The 17,132-nt window shown below is 36.7% G+C and overlaps 1 protein-coding gene across 1 annotated transcript in view; it reads right to left on the reverse strand.

Annotated features, from left to right (window-relative positions):
• mpped2a (metallophosphoesterase domain containing 2a) overlaps positions 1-13,002 on the reverse strand; it is a 61,504-nt gene extending 48,502 nt beyond the window's left edge. Inside the window, exons 1-2 of the mRNA XM_084110314.1 lie at positions 12,862-13,002; positions 10,316-10,576 (exon numbers count right to left, since the gene is read on the reverse strand). Of these exons, the coding sequence (XP_083966440.1) occupies positions 10,316-10,443 (128 nt within the window). The 5' untranslated portion in view covers positions 10,444-10,576; positions 12,862-13,002. The remainder of the gene's footprint in view (positions 1-10,315; positions 10,577-12,861) is intronic.
• Between the last annotated feature and the right edge of the window lie 4,130 nt (positions 13,003-17,132).

Here is a 17,132-nt window from a genome sequence, read left to right on the forward strand (position 1 = left end):
TTGTAGTCAAATTTAAAACTAGAGCAGAATCTTTTATTGCAAAAGCTCTGGAAATGGAAGCAGCCTTTAGAAATTCTCACATTTGATGTCTATTTAAGAGAATCACTCTCCTCTTGTCTGAACATCCTTTTATTTATTTTCCCAAAGATAGTTTTGGGGGATGAGGGGGGTAGAAGAAATTCTCCTCTATAACTCAAAAGGAAAAAAAAAAGAAAAGGATCTTGGCTGTAATTGAAGTCAGAAACGTGCAATAAGCCGCGCTTGTTCCCCTCACTATTATTTCATTACTAAAAGGCTTGTCAGTCGACAAAAAGCCCTCGGCTCTCTAATTAACACTTACATCTCCTGTCCGACTAAAAATATAAAGGAACCTTAGGAAGGGAGGTGGGCCAGTGCAACAACACACACACACACACACACACACACACACGCACACACTTCCATTAAAGAAAACAAATACATTGCACATAAAAGAGCATCTACTCGAATGAAAGAAAAGAAAATAGCACATGATGAGAAATGGCACGTCATCAAAAAAAGGAGGGAACCGACAAAAAAAAAGTACACACAGACACGTATACATACATAAATATTTAGGATAGATAGATAGATCTAAAGAAAGAAAGAAAGAATAGATAGATCTAAAGAAAGAAAGAAAGAATAGATAGATCTAAAGAAAGAAAGAAAGAAGGAAAGAAAGAAAGAAGGAAAGAAAGAAAGAAAGAAAGAAAGAAAGAAAGAAAGAAAGAAAGAAAGAAAGAAAGAAAAAGCCACCCATTTTCCACTGTCAATGGCTTGTGCATCTGTCTGAATTGAAATTTGGCCGAGTCATATCTGAAATGAACCACCTGTACAGAAAATCATGACACTTTAAAAAAAAGAGAGGGAGAAACAGGCGGACAGAAAATAATATTTGCTATTGATCACAATGCAGTAAATAAAAACAAGCGCGCGCACAGCCACACACACGTATTGATTAAATGTGGTCTGTGGTGTTCAGGCCAGCAACAGAGATATAAAAGACTCGACAGATCTAGTTATGGAAGCGGCTGGTCTGCTGAACTCTGTGGCCCACACACACACACACACACACACAGTCATATGAATCTATTAGAGTCAACAAGGCTTTTCCAAATGGAAGCAGAGCTGCATATCTTTTGGTCCTCTGTCACCTGAACACGCGACTCACAGGATTTGTTTCATGAGCAAATCATCTTTTTAACGCCAAACATAGAATTAAAATTGACACCATTTACTTCCTTAATATACTTTCCAAGTCTAATCGTGAATGATTCATTGAAGCGCATTGAAAAACTGCCTTTTACTTGGAAATCAAACCCATGAATTTGATTTTGCAAGCATGAAACCAGTGGAACTAAATCGCTGATTGTTAAAAACTAATGTAGTCAGGTTGATTCACTGTTTTAAAATAATAAACCAATTTATTTAGATGTTACAAAATTTTTTAGGTTACCTGACAAAAGATTTGTTCAAGGTGCTTAGCTTTCTAAAATGAAAACCAAAATCACCACAGCCACAAATATAAACATGACCGGACAGAGCCTTTTGAATATTTGCTCATTGTTTTAAATATTCACTCAGTCGTTTAAATATTCATTAGGCGGGGAGAGAAAAGAAAGGATTATTCGGACCAGGGGCTTACTGTGCCTCTGAAATTGCATTAGAGCTGAACTGGAATGTGTGTGTGCGTGTGAGAGAAAATATACGAGTGTGCGACACTGAAAAAGCCAAGACAGACCTTGAAAGAAAAACAAAGCGAATACAGACACTGTCATTCAAATCCACAGAAAAAGTACGGTGAAAACAACACTTAGATATGTGAAGCACACAATTCCTTATGCTGGAAAAAACACACACACACACTTAGACTTCGGATGCACCACGGCTCTTTTATTGGATACATGTGTCATATTGCGCAGGAAAGCGTTTTGATTTCTGTTCAAAGATACTCAATTTGACAGCGCTCACTTGATTCTTTAACCTTCAGGAACAACGAACGATTGAACTGTATCAAAGCTTCACAAACAGCCACAGTTCATCTATTTCAGAGGGCTGACATGAGTGTGCTATTTGTGGATCTCTCTTCCTTCCTTTGACTTTTCTTACAACAAATAATCTAAAATTTGCAAATAGCAGACACAATTGTTTGTCAGGTCAAGACTGAGGTATAGGGAACAAGCAGCTGGTTTCTGTTATGAAATGTTCCCTCTATAGCACGGTTAACATCGTGCCCTCAGTCCTCATGTGATGCAATAATGTGACAACTGATGAAAGATATCCAGAAAAAGGTACTTCTTCCATGTAAAACTCAGGAGCCGTTTACACAACACCGTTTTAACTAAAAACTGAAAACTTTTACACGACAACAGCGTTTTGTAGGCCTGAAAACGGGTTTCAAAGTGCACGTTTTTGAAAGCAACAACGTTATCGTCTCTTTCTCTTTTTCACCTTTGTTGCCATTGGCTTTTGGATTGCTTAGTTGGGGACATTAAATTTAACATTTCTAAATTAACTAAATTAATAACTTTTTTACAACAAAAATGAAACATTACAGAACTTACTTAAGCTTGACTGTGACGCTATTTTCTTCTGGAAACAAACTTTTTTGCATTATTTTCCTGTTATCACCGTAAAGCTGCTTTGAAACAATCTGTATTGTAAAAAGCGCTTTATAAATAAAGGTGACTTGATTTGACTTGATTGTGTAAACAACAAAAACGCAAATTTGTGAAAAAAGTGACGTCTATCTATCGGACAGATTTGTTGGAAGCCAAAATCATAATTGAAAATAAAATACCCTAGTAGAACGATCAGACATAGATAGATAGATAGGTAGATGATAGATAGGTAGAGCAATAGACAGACAGACAGACAGACAGACAGACAGACAGACAGACAGACAGACAGACAGACAGACAGACAGACAGATAGATAGATAGATAGATAGATAGATAGTAAAAGAAGACATGCTATTTTCTACAGGGTAGGGTAAATCAGGGCTCTGCATAGACTACAAGGAAATATTTCGCATTTCTCTCCCGCCATGGAAAGATTCCTTCTTTAATGTAGGAATTTGATGAGAGAGTGACTGAGAGAGAGAGAGAGTCGGAGTGAGAGATTGAAACCTCTGTGTACAGTATGAATATTTCAGAGGGCCGTGTTTTGTAGATGTGGGGCACAGGGCTGTGAAAAGAGTGCCCTGCAGTCAAGCCTTTGATGCGGATAGCACCGCCACTGCACTGATCTGTGGCAGGAAATGGACTTTTAGGCTTATCTGCCTCACTCAGGGCCACGTGTGTGTGTGTGTGTGTGTGTGTGCGTGTGTGTGTGTGTGTATGTGTGTGTGTGTGTGTGTGTGTGTGTGTAAGACAAGCAGGGCAGGAAGCTCCGTGAACCAGCGCCAAAGAATAAAAATTATAATGATAATCATCAAGAGGAGCCAAATATTTACTGGCTTTTCCGCTCGCGCGGCTCGGCTTGTACTGCTATTGGTGAAGAAACATCAAACCGTACTTGCAGTCCACCACCTTCACTCATACATAGCAATGCAATCCATTTCAAACGGAGAGACACAGCGGTTCTATCTTATCTTGTGCTTCTCAGCTGTCGGCGCTAATTCAATAAACTTCAGAGTAACACACAGAGCACAAAAATGAGAAAGAGAGAGACGGAAGCTGGAAAAACAGGATGGAGGATGAGGATAAATGAGGAAACCCTTCATGAACAAACATTTCAATTAGAAGATGACAGTTTGCAGTCCTTTCAGAAACCACTGTGTATTTCCAATCGAAAATCTAGAAAAAAAAAAAAATAGTTTCATTTCATATTCCTTCAAACCTCTACCCTATAAAGACAAGAAGGTTTCTTATTTTTCTGTCTGATATCTTCTGCAGACTTCTGTCAAAAAATGTGACATGGATTTTTTAAAAAGTGTAAAATAAAGCAATAAGCCAAGTGATGTTATTAGGCATGACATAAAGTGTGGAAAAAATACAAATAAATAAAAAACACTAATGCATAGATTCCATTATTGCTTCTATAAAAAATTAGCAATAGCATGATGTATGATATAATTTACTATTAATATTATTAAACTTATTTAAATATTATTTGATTAAACTTATAGATTATAATTCTAATAAGTAACAACAATACACTGCCGTTCAAAAGTTTGTGGTGAGTATGATTATATTTTAAGAAATTAATACTTCAGCAAGGATGCAATAAATCAAAAAACATTTAGGCTATAATATTACAAAAGATATTCCGAATGTTGTTCTTATAAAAATTTTATTGATCACAGTTTCCATATTATTACAAGCAACACAACTCTTTTTAACATTGAAAAATGTTTCTTCAAATCCGCATATTAGCATAATTTCTGAAGGATCATGTGACGCTAAAGACTGGAGTAATGATGCTGAAAATTCAGCTTTACCATCAGCAGAATAAATTACATTTTCCAATATATTAAAATAAAACAGTTGTTTTAAATTGTAAAAATATTTTACAATATTACTGTTTTTATTTTGTTTTGGTGAGCATTAGACAATTCTTTCAAAAACATTTAAAGGTATAGCGGAGGATTTTTTTACTTCCGGGTGGATCACCTATACTATTGGTCCTCCTAATTGTCAATCATTCTGGTGAATCAATCAAACTTATTCAAAAAGTGGAGAGGGCGGGTCTTATCTAAAATTCGGAAAGATCCTCCACTATACCTTTAAATAAATCAACCGCAAACTTTTGAACGGTAGTGTAAATGACAATAAATAAATAAATAAATAAATAAATAATCAGACTGATGTTTACAGTTATAAAGCTAATTTGCACATTATTATAGAGTAATATTGAGTTGATTGTTTCAAACATGGCACATCAATTCCCACTGTAAAAAGTGAAAATGTTTAGTTAATAGCCATTTCTATATAATCAAAGCTGTAAAATTGTTGGTGCAATCTAATGCAGTTGATTGAGTCATTTTAAATATTAATGATTTGAATAAAACTAGATCCTAAGACTAGACTTTAGAGCTGAAATGTGAATCCTGAACTGGCTTTTATAAAACAAAAACCTTCAATCTTATAGGAACCAATTGAAGGAAAAGCGTACAATGCAGTCCACCGTGACATCTAAAGCATGAGGCATGAGTATGAGGCCAGTCTAACAGTCTAACACTTTACAATAAGGTTCATTAGTTAACATTAGGTAACTACCTTAGTTAACATGAACTAAGAATGAACAATACTTCGTCAGCATTTATTAATCTTGGTTAATATTAATTTCAACATTTACTAATACATTATTAAAATCAAATGTTATATAGTAACAAATGTATTGCTCATTGTTAAGTTCATGTTAGTTAATACATGAACTAATGTAAACTAATGAACCTTATTGTAAAGTGTAACCATCTTAACGAATCATCTACGCAGAACTAGCAAGTCGAGTGTTGTTTATCTGTGACAGGAGCGGGACATTTCAGCCCAACGATTTAGCAAAAATAAACGGGAGCCTCTCTTTGTCTCTGTACCGGCCCCAGCCTTGTATATCTGGAAGGGAAGTGCACGGTCGCCTGTGCTGAAATTACACACACACACACAAAAAAAAACTTAAAACGTACAGGTCCCAGACCTGCCCAATGTCAATTGTCACTTGACCCCCATGACCTTGTGCAGTGGCTGCCTCAGCGGACAGAAGCTGTGGGTTTAATCAAGGGTTCTCTTATTTCAAGGGCCTCGAGAAGTCCTGAGTGACCCTCCCACACACACACAAGCTAAAACAGATCCCCCTGACAGAAAGAGTTCAGGCCTTTTTCAGAGAAACCGATGGAACGAGAGAGAGAGAGAGCTCTGATTTAATTCTGCGGGACATCTGCATTACGGAGGCCTGCCAGAGTGCTTACAGCAATTACAGTCCACACAAAGCCCCGCTAGTTCCGATATTTTCAATCCCGTGCACTTCCATTACACGCTCCACACACGGATGCGCACACGAGCGTACGGACTGCACTCGATTCCTGTCGTTTGTCACTCATGTGCTTCAGGAAGAGAACGTAAACGTCCCTAACATAAATCTATAAAGACAGGTGCGGTAAAATCTGCTTGCACGCAGCATGTCGACGCGTTCAGACGCCTAGTCACCATATCCTCGATAAAAGAGAGGAATTTACTGCATGTCTTTCTTCAACGAGAAAAAACCAAAGACTTTCTCAAATGAAAAGAGAAACAGACATCATAAAGCAACATCCGACATCAAGAAAAATAAATGATGTAATTCTGAATTCAAAGCGGATACAAAACGAGGAAAGCGTGCAGCATTCATTTAACACGATATGAACCCCCTCTTCTTCTTCCCTGTGGCTGGGATGAAATGAACGTCGAGTTGAAAATCTTAAACGCTTCGCACTTTTATGAACATTTTAATTATTCATAGGTTGGCGAATTTACAAGGCTAAGGGAAACCGATCAGCGGCAGAATGAAAAAGAGGGGAAAAGATAGGGATATTTTGCTCTTGCTGACTTCAAGTATAAAACAAACTTCACAACATTGCATTTTTTCCTACAGAATTCCTCCAGAATAATAAAAATAGTTTTTTTTTTTAACTGTTGCAAATGTTTATCTTTAACTACACATTTCCATATAAAAAGTTAGTAATGACAGTGATTTAATTCACAAACCTTAAGTACACTAAATTTGCATTGAGGCAGACATTATTTAAAGTTTTAGTTCAGCAAGCAATTCATTCCAAACAGTCTGACACACTGATTCCAAACAGTAACTGTTTGAACGATTTATTAAAAGAGTCAGCACACAAGTCATTTGCTCGTGAATCACAAAACACTGGTTTGCATTATACTTTTTTTCACTAAAAAGAATCCATTTGCTTGTGAATCAGACATTGGACACGCTGGATGGAAAAACGTGTTTTTATTGAATTTTTATCTAATATCACATTCAATTCAAACTGCACATTCCCATTCACAGCTCAGGTGAGCAATATCCCACTGATGAATCTATCGAAAGCAGGACTATTGTATTTTCACATCTTCTCTTTGTTATTTCATCATCAATCTACTCTGTATTGAACAGCCAAGTATTTTTAAGCTGGCATCCGTTCAGGCCTGAACATGTGCACATTAAAGAGCAGGGCAAACGGAGCCAAAGATCAATTACACTCCTATTAAAGAGGGCCGGGGTAATAAAGGCACAGGAGCTGCCGGCTTGTGCTCGGTTATTTCTGTTAGATCGGGTTAAACAGAAAAAAAGCAACAACCAATTTCAGGTGGAAGGTGGATGTGGGGAGGAGGGGTAATGACGGAGCAGGTGAACAACCGATTTCAATCACAAAGAAGAGAGGAAGAGAACAAGAAAGAAAGGGAACAAGTAAACAAGAACAAAGGGAAGACAATAAAGACAAATGTATAACTGGATTTGCATTCCCAGATGGAAACAGCAATGCTTACAAAGGCAGCAAAAAACTAGTCAAAGCTTTAGGTAAGTTTAGGATTTAATATTTGGTTTTGTGCAAATGCTGCATCCGATATTTGTAATTGTGAATAAATATGACGCAATGTTAACTTTTCAGTGCTATGTGGTTAAATGGATGCAAGAAAGAAAGAAACTCAAGAAAAAAGATCAAATCCAATTCAGTATTTTACATTTCAATGCTAAACATTGGGTTAAAGTATTCAATCTTCAAATCTTAAATGTCTTAAGTATAAAGTTTCTAAACTAAATAACAGGCTGAAATTATCTACACAAAAATGTAATATTAGCTTAATAAGCAATTCAAGCAAAACTAAGAGTAGAAATCTGTGGATTAGAGGAAGAGGAGTTTTAATCGATTGCTGCCTTTCAAAAAAATATTGTAAAAAAAAAAAAAAAAACAGAAACCATGTCAGCTTTAGACATTGTTGAATGATGTGCACTGCATTTCCTTTTCTTTCCTTTCAGTTAAGTCACCCGAAATCACACAAGCTCCACTAGTCGACGTGACATGATTAGCACCGGAGCATATGCTTTCTGGTGCTATGAATTTACTCCACGTAAGGGGGAAAAAAGGGCGCGCGGAAGAACGAGGAGGAAAGCAAAACAGTTCTCAGCCGGAATACTGCACAGAGGAAAAACGTCTGTTCTGAAGTCCCTCTGTGAGTCCTTAACGAGGGTAATTGCTGTCGATGTGCAGGGGCCATGTACAGAACTGGGTCATGGCCACGATCATCTGAACACACACCGTCTAATGTGTACGTCACGAAATTCCCTGCTAAACCACCAACTCAAGGGCTGCATGAATGAAGTCAACATGAAATCAAAACTGAGCCTATTTCTTAAAACTTGTTTATGGTCTGATTCATTTATACATTCCACAGGAAATTTTTTTTTGACTTTGTAATCTTTCTCTGAAGCAGCTTTCCTTTTAAGCTGACGCCAGCAAGTACACTTAAGTTTCAACCAACTAGCTAGTCTTCTAAAATTTACAGCTAACTATGGTATGAAATTGCCACAAAAAACTCCCAATGGATAAAGACAAATCCCATCCTACATTTAATATCCTTTTACTAAGAAATATTTCATGTTACAGAAGGTATAGGTTGCGAAATGCCATTTCACATTGTTAAAAAAAAAAAAATTATAAAAATTGTCTTCAGATCTCGCAACATTTAAATTAACTAGACGAAACTAGACTGGACTAAATCACTGAAGAAGTCTGGCATACGTAACCAGAGAAATCTGTCAATTTCACCGGAAGGTCCAGTTATTATATTTTGATTATTCATTAAAAGCCCCCCGCACAAAACAAAAAACACATTGATAAATTGTTCACAAAAAGATCTATAACAGGCAACAAGGGTACATTTCCATTTCATGCTGACATTAAGGGCCAGATCAGGTTGAAGAATCTCTTTAAAGTCGTCATGAAATCAAAATTGACTCTGTTTACTTTGTTAGCGCACATTACCAGTCTTGTGGTGAACAATTAATCCGTGCAAGTGAATACACAGAAAAAAATGTATTTGTCGTGGTAATCTTTAATCAAAATCTGAAAATTTGCTTCCGCTCTTCAATGGCGTCCCTTCTCTGATGACGTCAGTTTGACGGCTTGGCTTGAATACCCTTAACCGCTCCCCTCAAACCATCAGTCTGCTACGAGCGAGGGATGAAGAGGAGGTGCGCTAAAGTAAAACCCTGCCCTCTATTCAATATTCCCTTTCACTTGGAAATAACACAACAACACTGAAGTAAAGTCGGTTGCAACATCCGGACTTTAAAGCAAAGCAAGTCAAAGTGCACGTTGACTAGAAACCCAAAACATGATGAAAAAGGGCCTTTTCAAATCGCCCCCCTGTTTCTTCAAGCGAATGCGCAGTTGTGTGTGTTTATGTTCAGCAACGCAAGCCTCTGGTAAACACGATCATTATCTCCCCAATCTAAACAAGCCTTTGCTTTCCCAGAACACACTGCTCTATAAGCAATGAGGTGATTAAGGAGAAAGCAGTGGACGAGAGGACTGCTACTAGAAAGGAATCACAGCCTGCATTGAGGACATTACACTACGGGTGATGCAAACACCAATGGCTTTAAATAATGATGCAGCCTTTTTAATCTTCATCATGTTACAGCTCAAAAACACTTGCTGTATTAAAACGGCTCGGTTATGCTTTGGCTGAATGGATTGTGCGAAGTTATTGTCCCATCACACAGACAATGAGAACTGGAGTAATGTAAAAGCTTTGCAAATAACACCATATTCAATAGTCTAGAAGAGTTAGCCAAAACCGAGATGAATGAATATGCTACCATGAATGTGAATAATGCTCGAACAGCATGTCTGCTCTTAAGACCTTTTCCTCCAAACCACAAACCACTACATGTGGAGTGAACAATCTGGTTTTAAATTGCACATAATGCAGTGCATGAAAATGCATTTGACAACGCATTCGGTGTACGTTTCACCTGAAATATGTAATACTGTGCCACAGCTGAAGTCAATATTAAAACCAAGAGCCTGAAAATTGCAATAGTAACTATCTATTTCTGTCTGACCCTAGTAGACCATTATGCTATTAAAGATATCTTGTGTCTGATGCAGTCCAAACCGATTACAAAGTTTGCTTATTCAGGACCAAACACCATGTTAGACATATAAGGCTAGTGCGATACTGCGAGCCTGACAGATTAGGAAAACAGTTTTTTCATTTCAAAGTGAGCACAAAACTAAATTGAATCAAAAACATGAAGAGAATGTATAAAGAAAAACTGCATTTCTGCGCCACTGTCCCTTGTTACTCACATATGCACGTGTGGCGGTTGAAAGCGGCTCTGGTTAATGTTGTAGTGGGTGAAGGCCTGCGTGGGGTTGGAGCTGTACTCGTCCACCGAGATGGTCACTTTGCCTTGTGACGGCATTCCGTGGGCCATTCTTTCTCCACGTCACACATGAGACACTTCACCAGGACCCTGGAGCGACCCACGCAGTCAGCATCCTTCAGAACCACCACTAAAACACGGAAAAGAACCCTTGATAGTGCCGATGAGGAGGACAAGATACTATCTGTAAAGAAAGAGCGACAGAAAAAGATTATGATGTGAAATTAATTGCTGTATGAGCAATACAGAAAAAATAATAATTTAAAACAAGGACCAACATAAATTATGTGCAAGATTTGCTTGTTTTTTAAGTGTTTTATATTCTTTACATGTGGATTACTTACTTCTCAAATAAATGTTATAATACCTACACTGTGCATTTGTTACATTAAACAGCTTTTTCTACCTGAAAAATTACTTTTGTTGGTGTTGTCGGGTCATATTTTTGACTTGAATAAAACCTATGTTACTGCATGTAACACACATTTAGGTTACACAATAAAACATTTCATAGCAGTGGATATCAATTCTATTTTCTAGAATACATCTGCTTAAATATCTGTTTTCAGGGAAACATCTCATTTCTAATTATAGTTTATGATATTTTTCATAATATTTCCACTATAAACATATGATAAAACCACTGAAAGAATGTTATGCTGTAATGATGTCACTCTAACTAAAAACAAACACACAAATTAAAAATTCATGATCACTCATCAAGTTGAACTCATCCAAACTCAACATGCACACAAACCACACATGACCAAAACCTAAACACAATGTCTAATGACAGATGAATCTTACAGTGTTTATGATCCAAAACAAATAAATTAAATTGAGCAAAAGTGTTGAGACCAAAACAAAAGAAAAAGCTGAGAAACAGAAAGGTGAGCAGTTCACATCTCCAGCTCTTTAGCCATATGGAGGGCCAGTTAACCATGACCAACCCCTGAACTACTCCAACCCTCTCAAAACTACTTTCATTCACTTACTCAAAATGATGTGTAAACATGTTTACTTTAAAAAAACTGTAGTACATTGCTGTCAGTTTGTATTTTATTCTTTGAAAAAAAATATACATAGCCTATTTATATACTGTATATATACTGTGTATATATATATATATATATATATATATATATATAGGAAAATACAGAGATTCATTATTTTACTGCATAAATAAAAGCAGTAATAATCACTGAATTTGCTCAGTAACACCTGCCACAGACAATGTTTTTGAGTTTCTTATGAAATAGCCTACTGGTTTACTGCACAAGATTAGCTTTGACACCTTACTCTTAATGAGGCAACCCATTATCTCACATCCTAAAGAAATGAGTTAAAAGTGATGCTGGTCTCTCCGTGTTATCTGTACCAGCCAGGCAAGTGCAAAAATCACATTCACATTATTCAACTAAATATAAAAATTTTAAATATGTAAAGGACTGAAGGCATTTAACTGTTAATATGTGATGCAAATGAATTCTGAATGATGTATTTTGTTCTTTTTTTAATTTATGAATTATTTATGCATCTTGTATAATTTATGAGTCTTGTTTTCCTGTCCTCTGTTCAATATTTCTGTAGCTTTACTACATATTATTATTACCTATTATTTTGCAAAAAGCCTAAATATTTCACCTTTTCATTCAACTGTAACAGACTGTAGTTAATTGTGTTTACTGTAATTAAATCTACAGTACTGTACAAATGACATAGTACAAATGACAAAATAATTAGAAATAAGTTCATAATAAGTATGCTATAAACTTCCGTTTTTAAAAACAAAATTAGTGTGGAATTTTCCTGTCACGTACATATGTAATTAAGTTATTTTAATATTTTACGTCAAACTCTTTACACTAATATACAAATAACTCCACGGGTAAAATACCAATTTGTTTTTAAAGGTTTTTAAAAATGCCCAATTTTGCATAAAACTATAATCATCCTCATTACTCCACATATTATGCAAAAAAAAATCGCTTTCCTCACCTCAGCTAGCTAGCAGCCACTAGCTTAGCTGCGTAAAAACCTGCCGTTGCGTTTAATAAATAACGTCTACATACGCGCGTGATATTTATTTGCGCTCAACTCTACTGCTTCCGGCTGAACAATGCGAGGGAACGATCAAAATAAAGGTTGGAAATCTTGTCTCAAGTGCAGGCTACACTCTTTAGAGAGAGAGAGCAAAAGAGATCAAGTTGAACCTACATCACCCCGACTACAATATCTCCGACATTTCGAGTAAAAACACGCAAACTCGTGTGTAAATGTGTCTAACACACTCGCCGCGGAGGGTGATCGTTCCCCGGGTGAGTGGCCGCGCTGACACCGCCGCTCAATGACAAGCCACCTCTAACCCTTTTGTGTCTTTTTTTTTTTTCGCTCCCTGTCTAAGCGTACATTTACAAGCTGCATAACACACAAGAAGAGGCTGAAAGCGTCTCTTTCTCTCTCGCCCACCTCTAAAGATGTTGCTCCATGCACGCCGGGGAATGCAGATGTCGGTAGCCGAAGAGGTGGCACTCGGAGCCGGGCAGGGGCAGGACCCTCGACCCTTGGAGACCCTCCGGCGAGCTGACGGAGACACGCGGGAAAAGCAGCACAGGCAGGCGGCGAGCCTCGCTCTGACAGGCGGAGAGGGGGAGTGAGTCTAGACCGCAGTGGAGGAAGAAAAGACTGCCACTGGGGTCAGAGAGCAGCGACGAGAGCATAGCCTCCGTACTAGCATGGCGGAGCGAGTATGTGTGTGTGGTTACTCCTCCCCTCCCTCAAAAGAGTCTGCCATGATATGCGTTCACACGTGGAGAGGAGAGACCCTCTTCTGCTGCTTATTTTCGCGTCTTTCTGCAGCGTCCTTTGTTTTGAGGGTTACATTTTATTGCAGTGTTTTAAGCAAACCTGAGAGGACCTTGAGGAAGTGCTCATTTAGTTTTCATTTTAAAGAAGACACTATGATTTGCTTTACACTGTGTGGTAGAGCCGTGGCTCGGGGTCTTTGTTTCTGTCAAAATCAAGTGATGTTTGCAAAGTTTTTAGTCTATGACTGACTGAAAAGAGTCTTGCTTTCATTTATTTTGTAGGGTGAAGTCAGGTAAAATGGGCTACTTTTTTGATGAATTATCTACAGCCACATTTTCCATACTGCTCTTTGTGTGTAATGTCAGGTCCATTCTGTCATTTAATGTTGAAAATATGTAACAAAAAAACCCAAGAGTTATTTTAATATCCCAACACTCTGTGTTAATGGTAAAATGTGAACATAGAATTAAACCCTCTTTTCATTGGATACAATTATTTCTGATCTGAAGTCAGGATGAAATGGAAATTGCCATAGGAGTCTTTTCTTCCTATTGTGATATATCTAGTGAAATGGCATTTCGAACAAGAAAAAATGTTTGGCGGGACTTGATTTGTTTTTCATGGGGAATTGATTAGATGGTTGTTGTTTGCTATTGGTCAAACTCATGTGAGTTACAGGTTGTTCCGCACCCACGCCAGTAAACGTGTAATCAGAGATGTCACTGCAAGTTATTTTGATTAAAGATTATGAGGGCACATGAATGTAAAATACATAAAATGATATGCACTGATAAATGATTTATGATAATCACTGCAATATTCCATAAAAATAATAATATTCAATTTTGATTTCATGGTGACTTTAATTTATAACACAATTATAGGACATGCATTATGGCATATCAGTTAATGTGTAAAATGTATGTGAGTGGCAGGTTCAGTTTGTTGGACTTGTGGGTGTCAGAATAAGAATAATATATAGAATTAAAAAAAAAAAACTGCTAAAACTAGTGTGTAGGCCTATATGTGTGTGAGAGAGATATTAGCTCTGAAGAACAACTGCATATAGAATTTCTCAAAAACAGTCTTTTAATGTTTTAATGAAAGAAACCATCAAAATATATATATATAAAAAATCAGGTCATAAATGAACATTTCATCTGACATTTGATTTAGCAACTTTATATGGGATTGTTTTGAAAATCTCAGAATTTTTTTTCTAGTTGAGACAGTCAAATGAAGATGCTTTTTAGAAGTTGTCTGTACATAGAACCATTTAATTTGAAAATTAGTTTTAATTAGCATGCCAGAGCATTGAAATTGGATTAGAGTTTTAATAAAGGATTTTAACCTTACAGTTTAGGTCATAAACTTTGTGGCCCAATTTATCTAAAATTTGATTTAGAAACTTTATATGTGTAGATTATATATTAGATGTTCAGTAGTGCTTTGTAAATATAAACCTCATAATTTGTTGCAATAAGCATGTCGGCTTGATCTTAAGCTTTTCCCATTCAACATCAGAAAATCATTTGCCCTTCCAACCTTGGAAAACTCAAACCAATCAAATCAATTCACACATGCCAAATATTATTGTGGCAAAATCATTTGCAGTGATTGAATATTAAATTTGAAAAGAAAATAAGACTCCAATCTTACCTGGCAGCCTATTCAGATCTGAATGCCATATCCAAAATAAGGTCCTTACTGTCTCTAAGCCCCAAAAAAATCATGGCAGGGTTAATTCAAAATTAGTAATTACTCAGAATGAAAGCTTTTAATTTTGCATTTAGTTTTGTGTGCTTTCAATGCCGAAATCACACTAAATCCATTGCAAAGTGAAATGATGGCATTGGACACTGTGCGTCACCGTTACCTGTGTCCCGCAAGAAGGTGGATCTTTGAAATGTGGATTTTTCACTGACATGTTTCAATTTTCACAAACAAACACACTAATACAGACAAACCTTTCACAACTAAGCAACATTTCTATTTGACTTTTCTCTAATCTCTGGAAAATGTGTTTTCATCGACTAGCCAGCGGGCAATAATGTGAAGGCAGGGTGGGAATTTTATTTGCGGAGAGCGCTGTTAAACACTGCACCATCATTTTTTCCCCTGCCTGCACGAGAGAGAGAGAGAGAGAGAGAGAGAGAGAGAGAGAGAGAGAGAGAGAGAGAGAGAGAGAGAGAGAGATGATAGATACAGCTTCAAATGTCAATGAAGAAATGGCCTCTGACATGAATGTTTTATTCAGTCTCCTTCCCCTGATCACATCTATACAATAGAAAATGTAAATGTTATGCAGAATGCTTAAAAAATTCACTATATATTTTATGACCTTCTATAAAAGAGGGGCAAAATGACTCCATGAAAATGATAATGGAATAAAAGCCATATTAACCGGGAGGGTGGGATAGATTCTGTGTGACGAGAGGTGGGTGATTTTCACTTAACCCAAATCTAGCAGCAGGGGCACAAGGGGCTCTCGGATAGATTGCTATTAAGTTGCTATCACTGGACAAACAGGCACACGGCTTTTTGTCGATCACACATATCACTCTTTGGAATAGGAAATCAGAACAATAGGGAACTAAAAACGAAGAGAAAAATAAAACAATTGGATTTCATATGATATTTCATTGCATGACTGGCTGAATTAATTTCAGTCAAACGAATTCATTTTTTAAATCTAAGTTAAAACATGAAATTTTAAACAATTCTGCAATACATTGGGAAAAAAAAACTATCTGAGAACATTCCGATTCACCTATTCAAGGAAGCACATAACCTGCATCTTTATTAACCTGAAATCGCATACTTATATAGTAGGCGAAAAATAGTATGTGACAAAATTAGTATGGCAGGATTCACAGTACTCATAAAAGAGTAGGCAAAAATGCCCTACTGCTTCCAGCAATGCATGCATTCAATGGACACTGTACTATGAGGCCAAGGGTTTGTGAATGGCAATGAAGCGACACAACTGAAGCTATAGGTAAAATGATAATGACAGCATGATGAATGTACGTCCAGATTACTTTCATACTACACACATTCATACTATATAGAAAATACTTTTTTAGCGATCATGGAGTAAGTACCTGAAGAGAGTATGCGATTTTGGACGCATCCTAATTTTGTATTTTTATTTTTTTTGAGCCAGTCACCTGAGCCACAAAAGGTCACGTCTAATCATTCTGGAGCCAAAATGACATCATGATGGCACTGATTGAGTGATGTCTGAATGCACACAAAGCCCTTTAATAATGACAGCACTAAAAAAATAAAGGTTCCAAAGGAGGGTTTCGCCATAGAAGAACCATTTTTTGGTTCCCCAAAGAACCTTTCAGCGATCAGTTCTTAAAAAAGAGTATTTAATAATCTAAACAACCATTTTCTCTATTATTTCCTATCTTTTTCCATAATGAAATATTTGTAATGTTGCCTGCAAAAAATGACTTCAGAATACACAGCTAATTTTAAATGGCCATCAGTAGAGAAACAATATGGTGTCGTTACATTATGTACCAGCAGGGGCTGACTGCCCGATTGTAAGCACCCAAACACTGAACTGTGTACATGCTTGATGTCCATCAGAGACTGGCTCTGACTTCCGGCAACTAGTGTTGTCTTGTCCAGACTGCAAATATGTGCAAAAATCTGGGAAAATATTGTATAGTGCAGCCTTTACAAATGGGGAACATCTACATCTTCATAGTACACAATGCCAAGTTAAAAGTATAAACTATAAAAGTTTTTTGTAAAAAATAAATAAATACGTTAACATTTATTATAATCTTGACTTCCATGTAAACAACGAAACAATATTTACATGTTGATATATGTACAACATTTTAGTACATTAACACTACCATTCCAAAGGTTACCAAAAATAAATGAATACTTTTATTCAGAAATGACATAAAATC

Source organism: Abramis brama (genome assembly GCF_963993115.1).
Source record: "Abramis brama genome assembly, chromosome: 3".
Lineage (NCBI taxonomy): Eukaryota > Metazoa > Chordata > Actinopteri > Cypriniformes > Leuciscidae > Abramis > Abramis brama.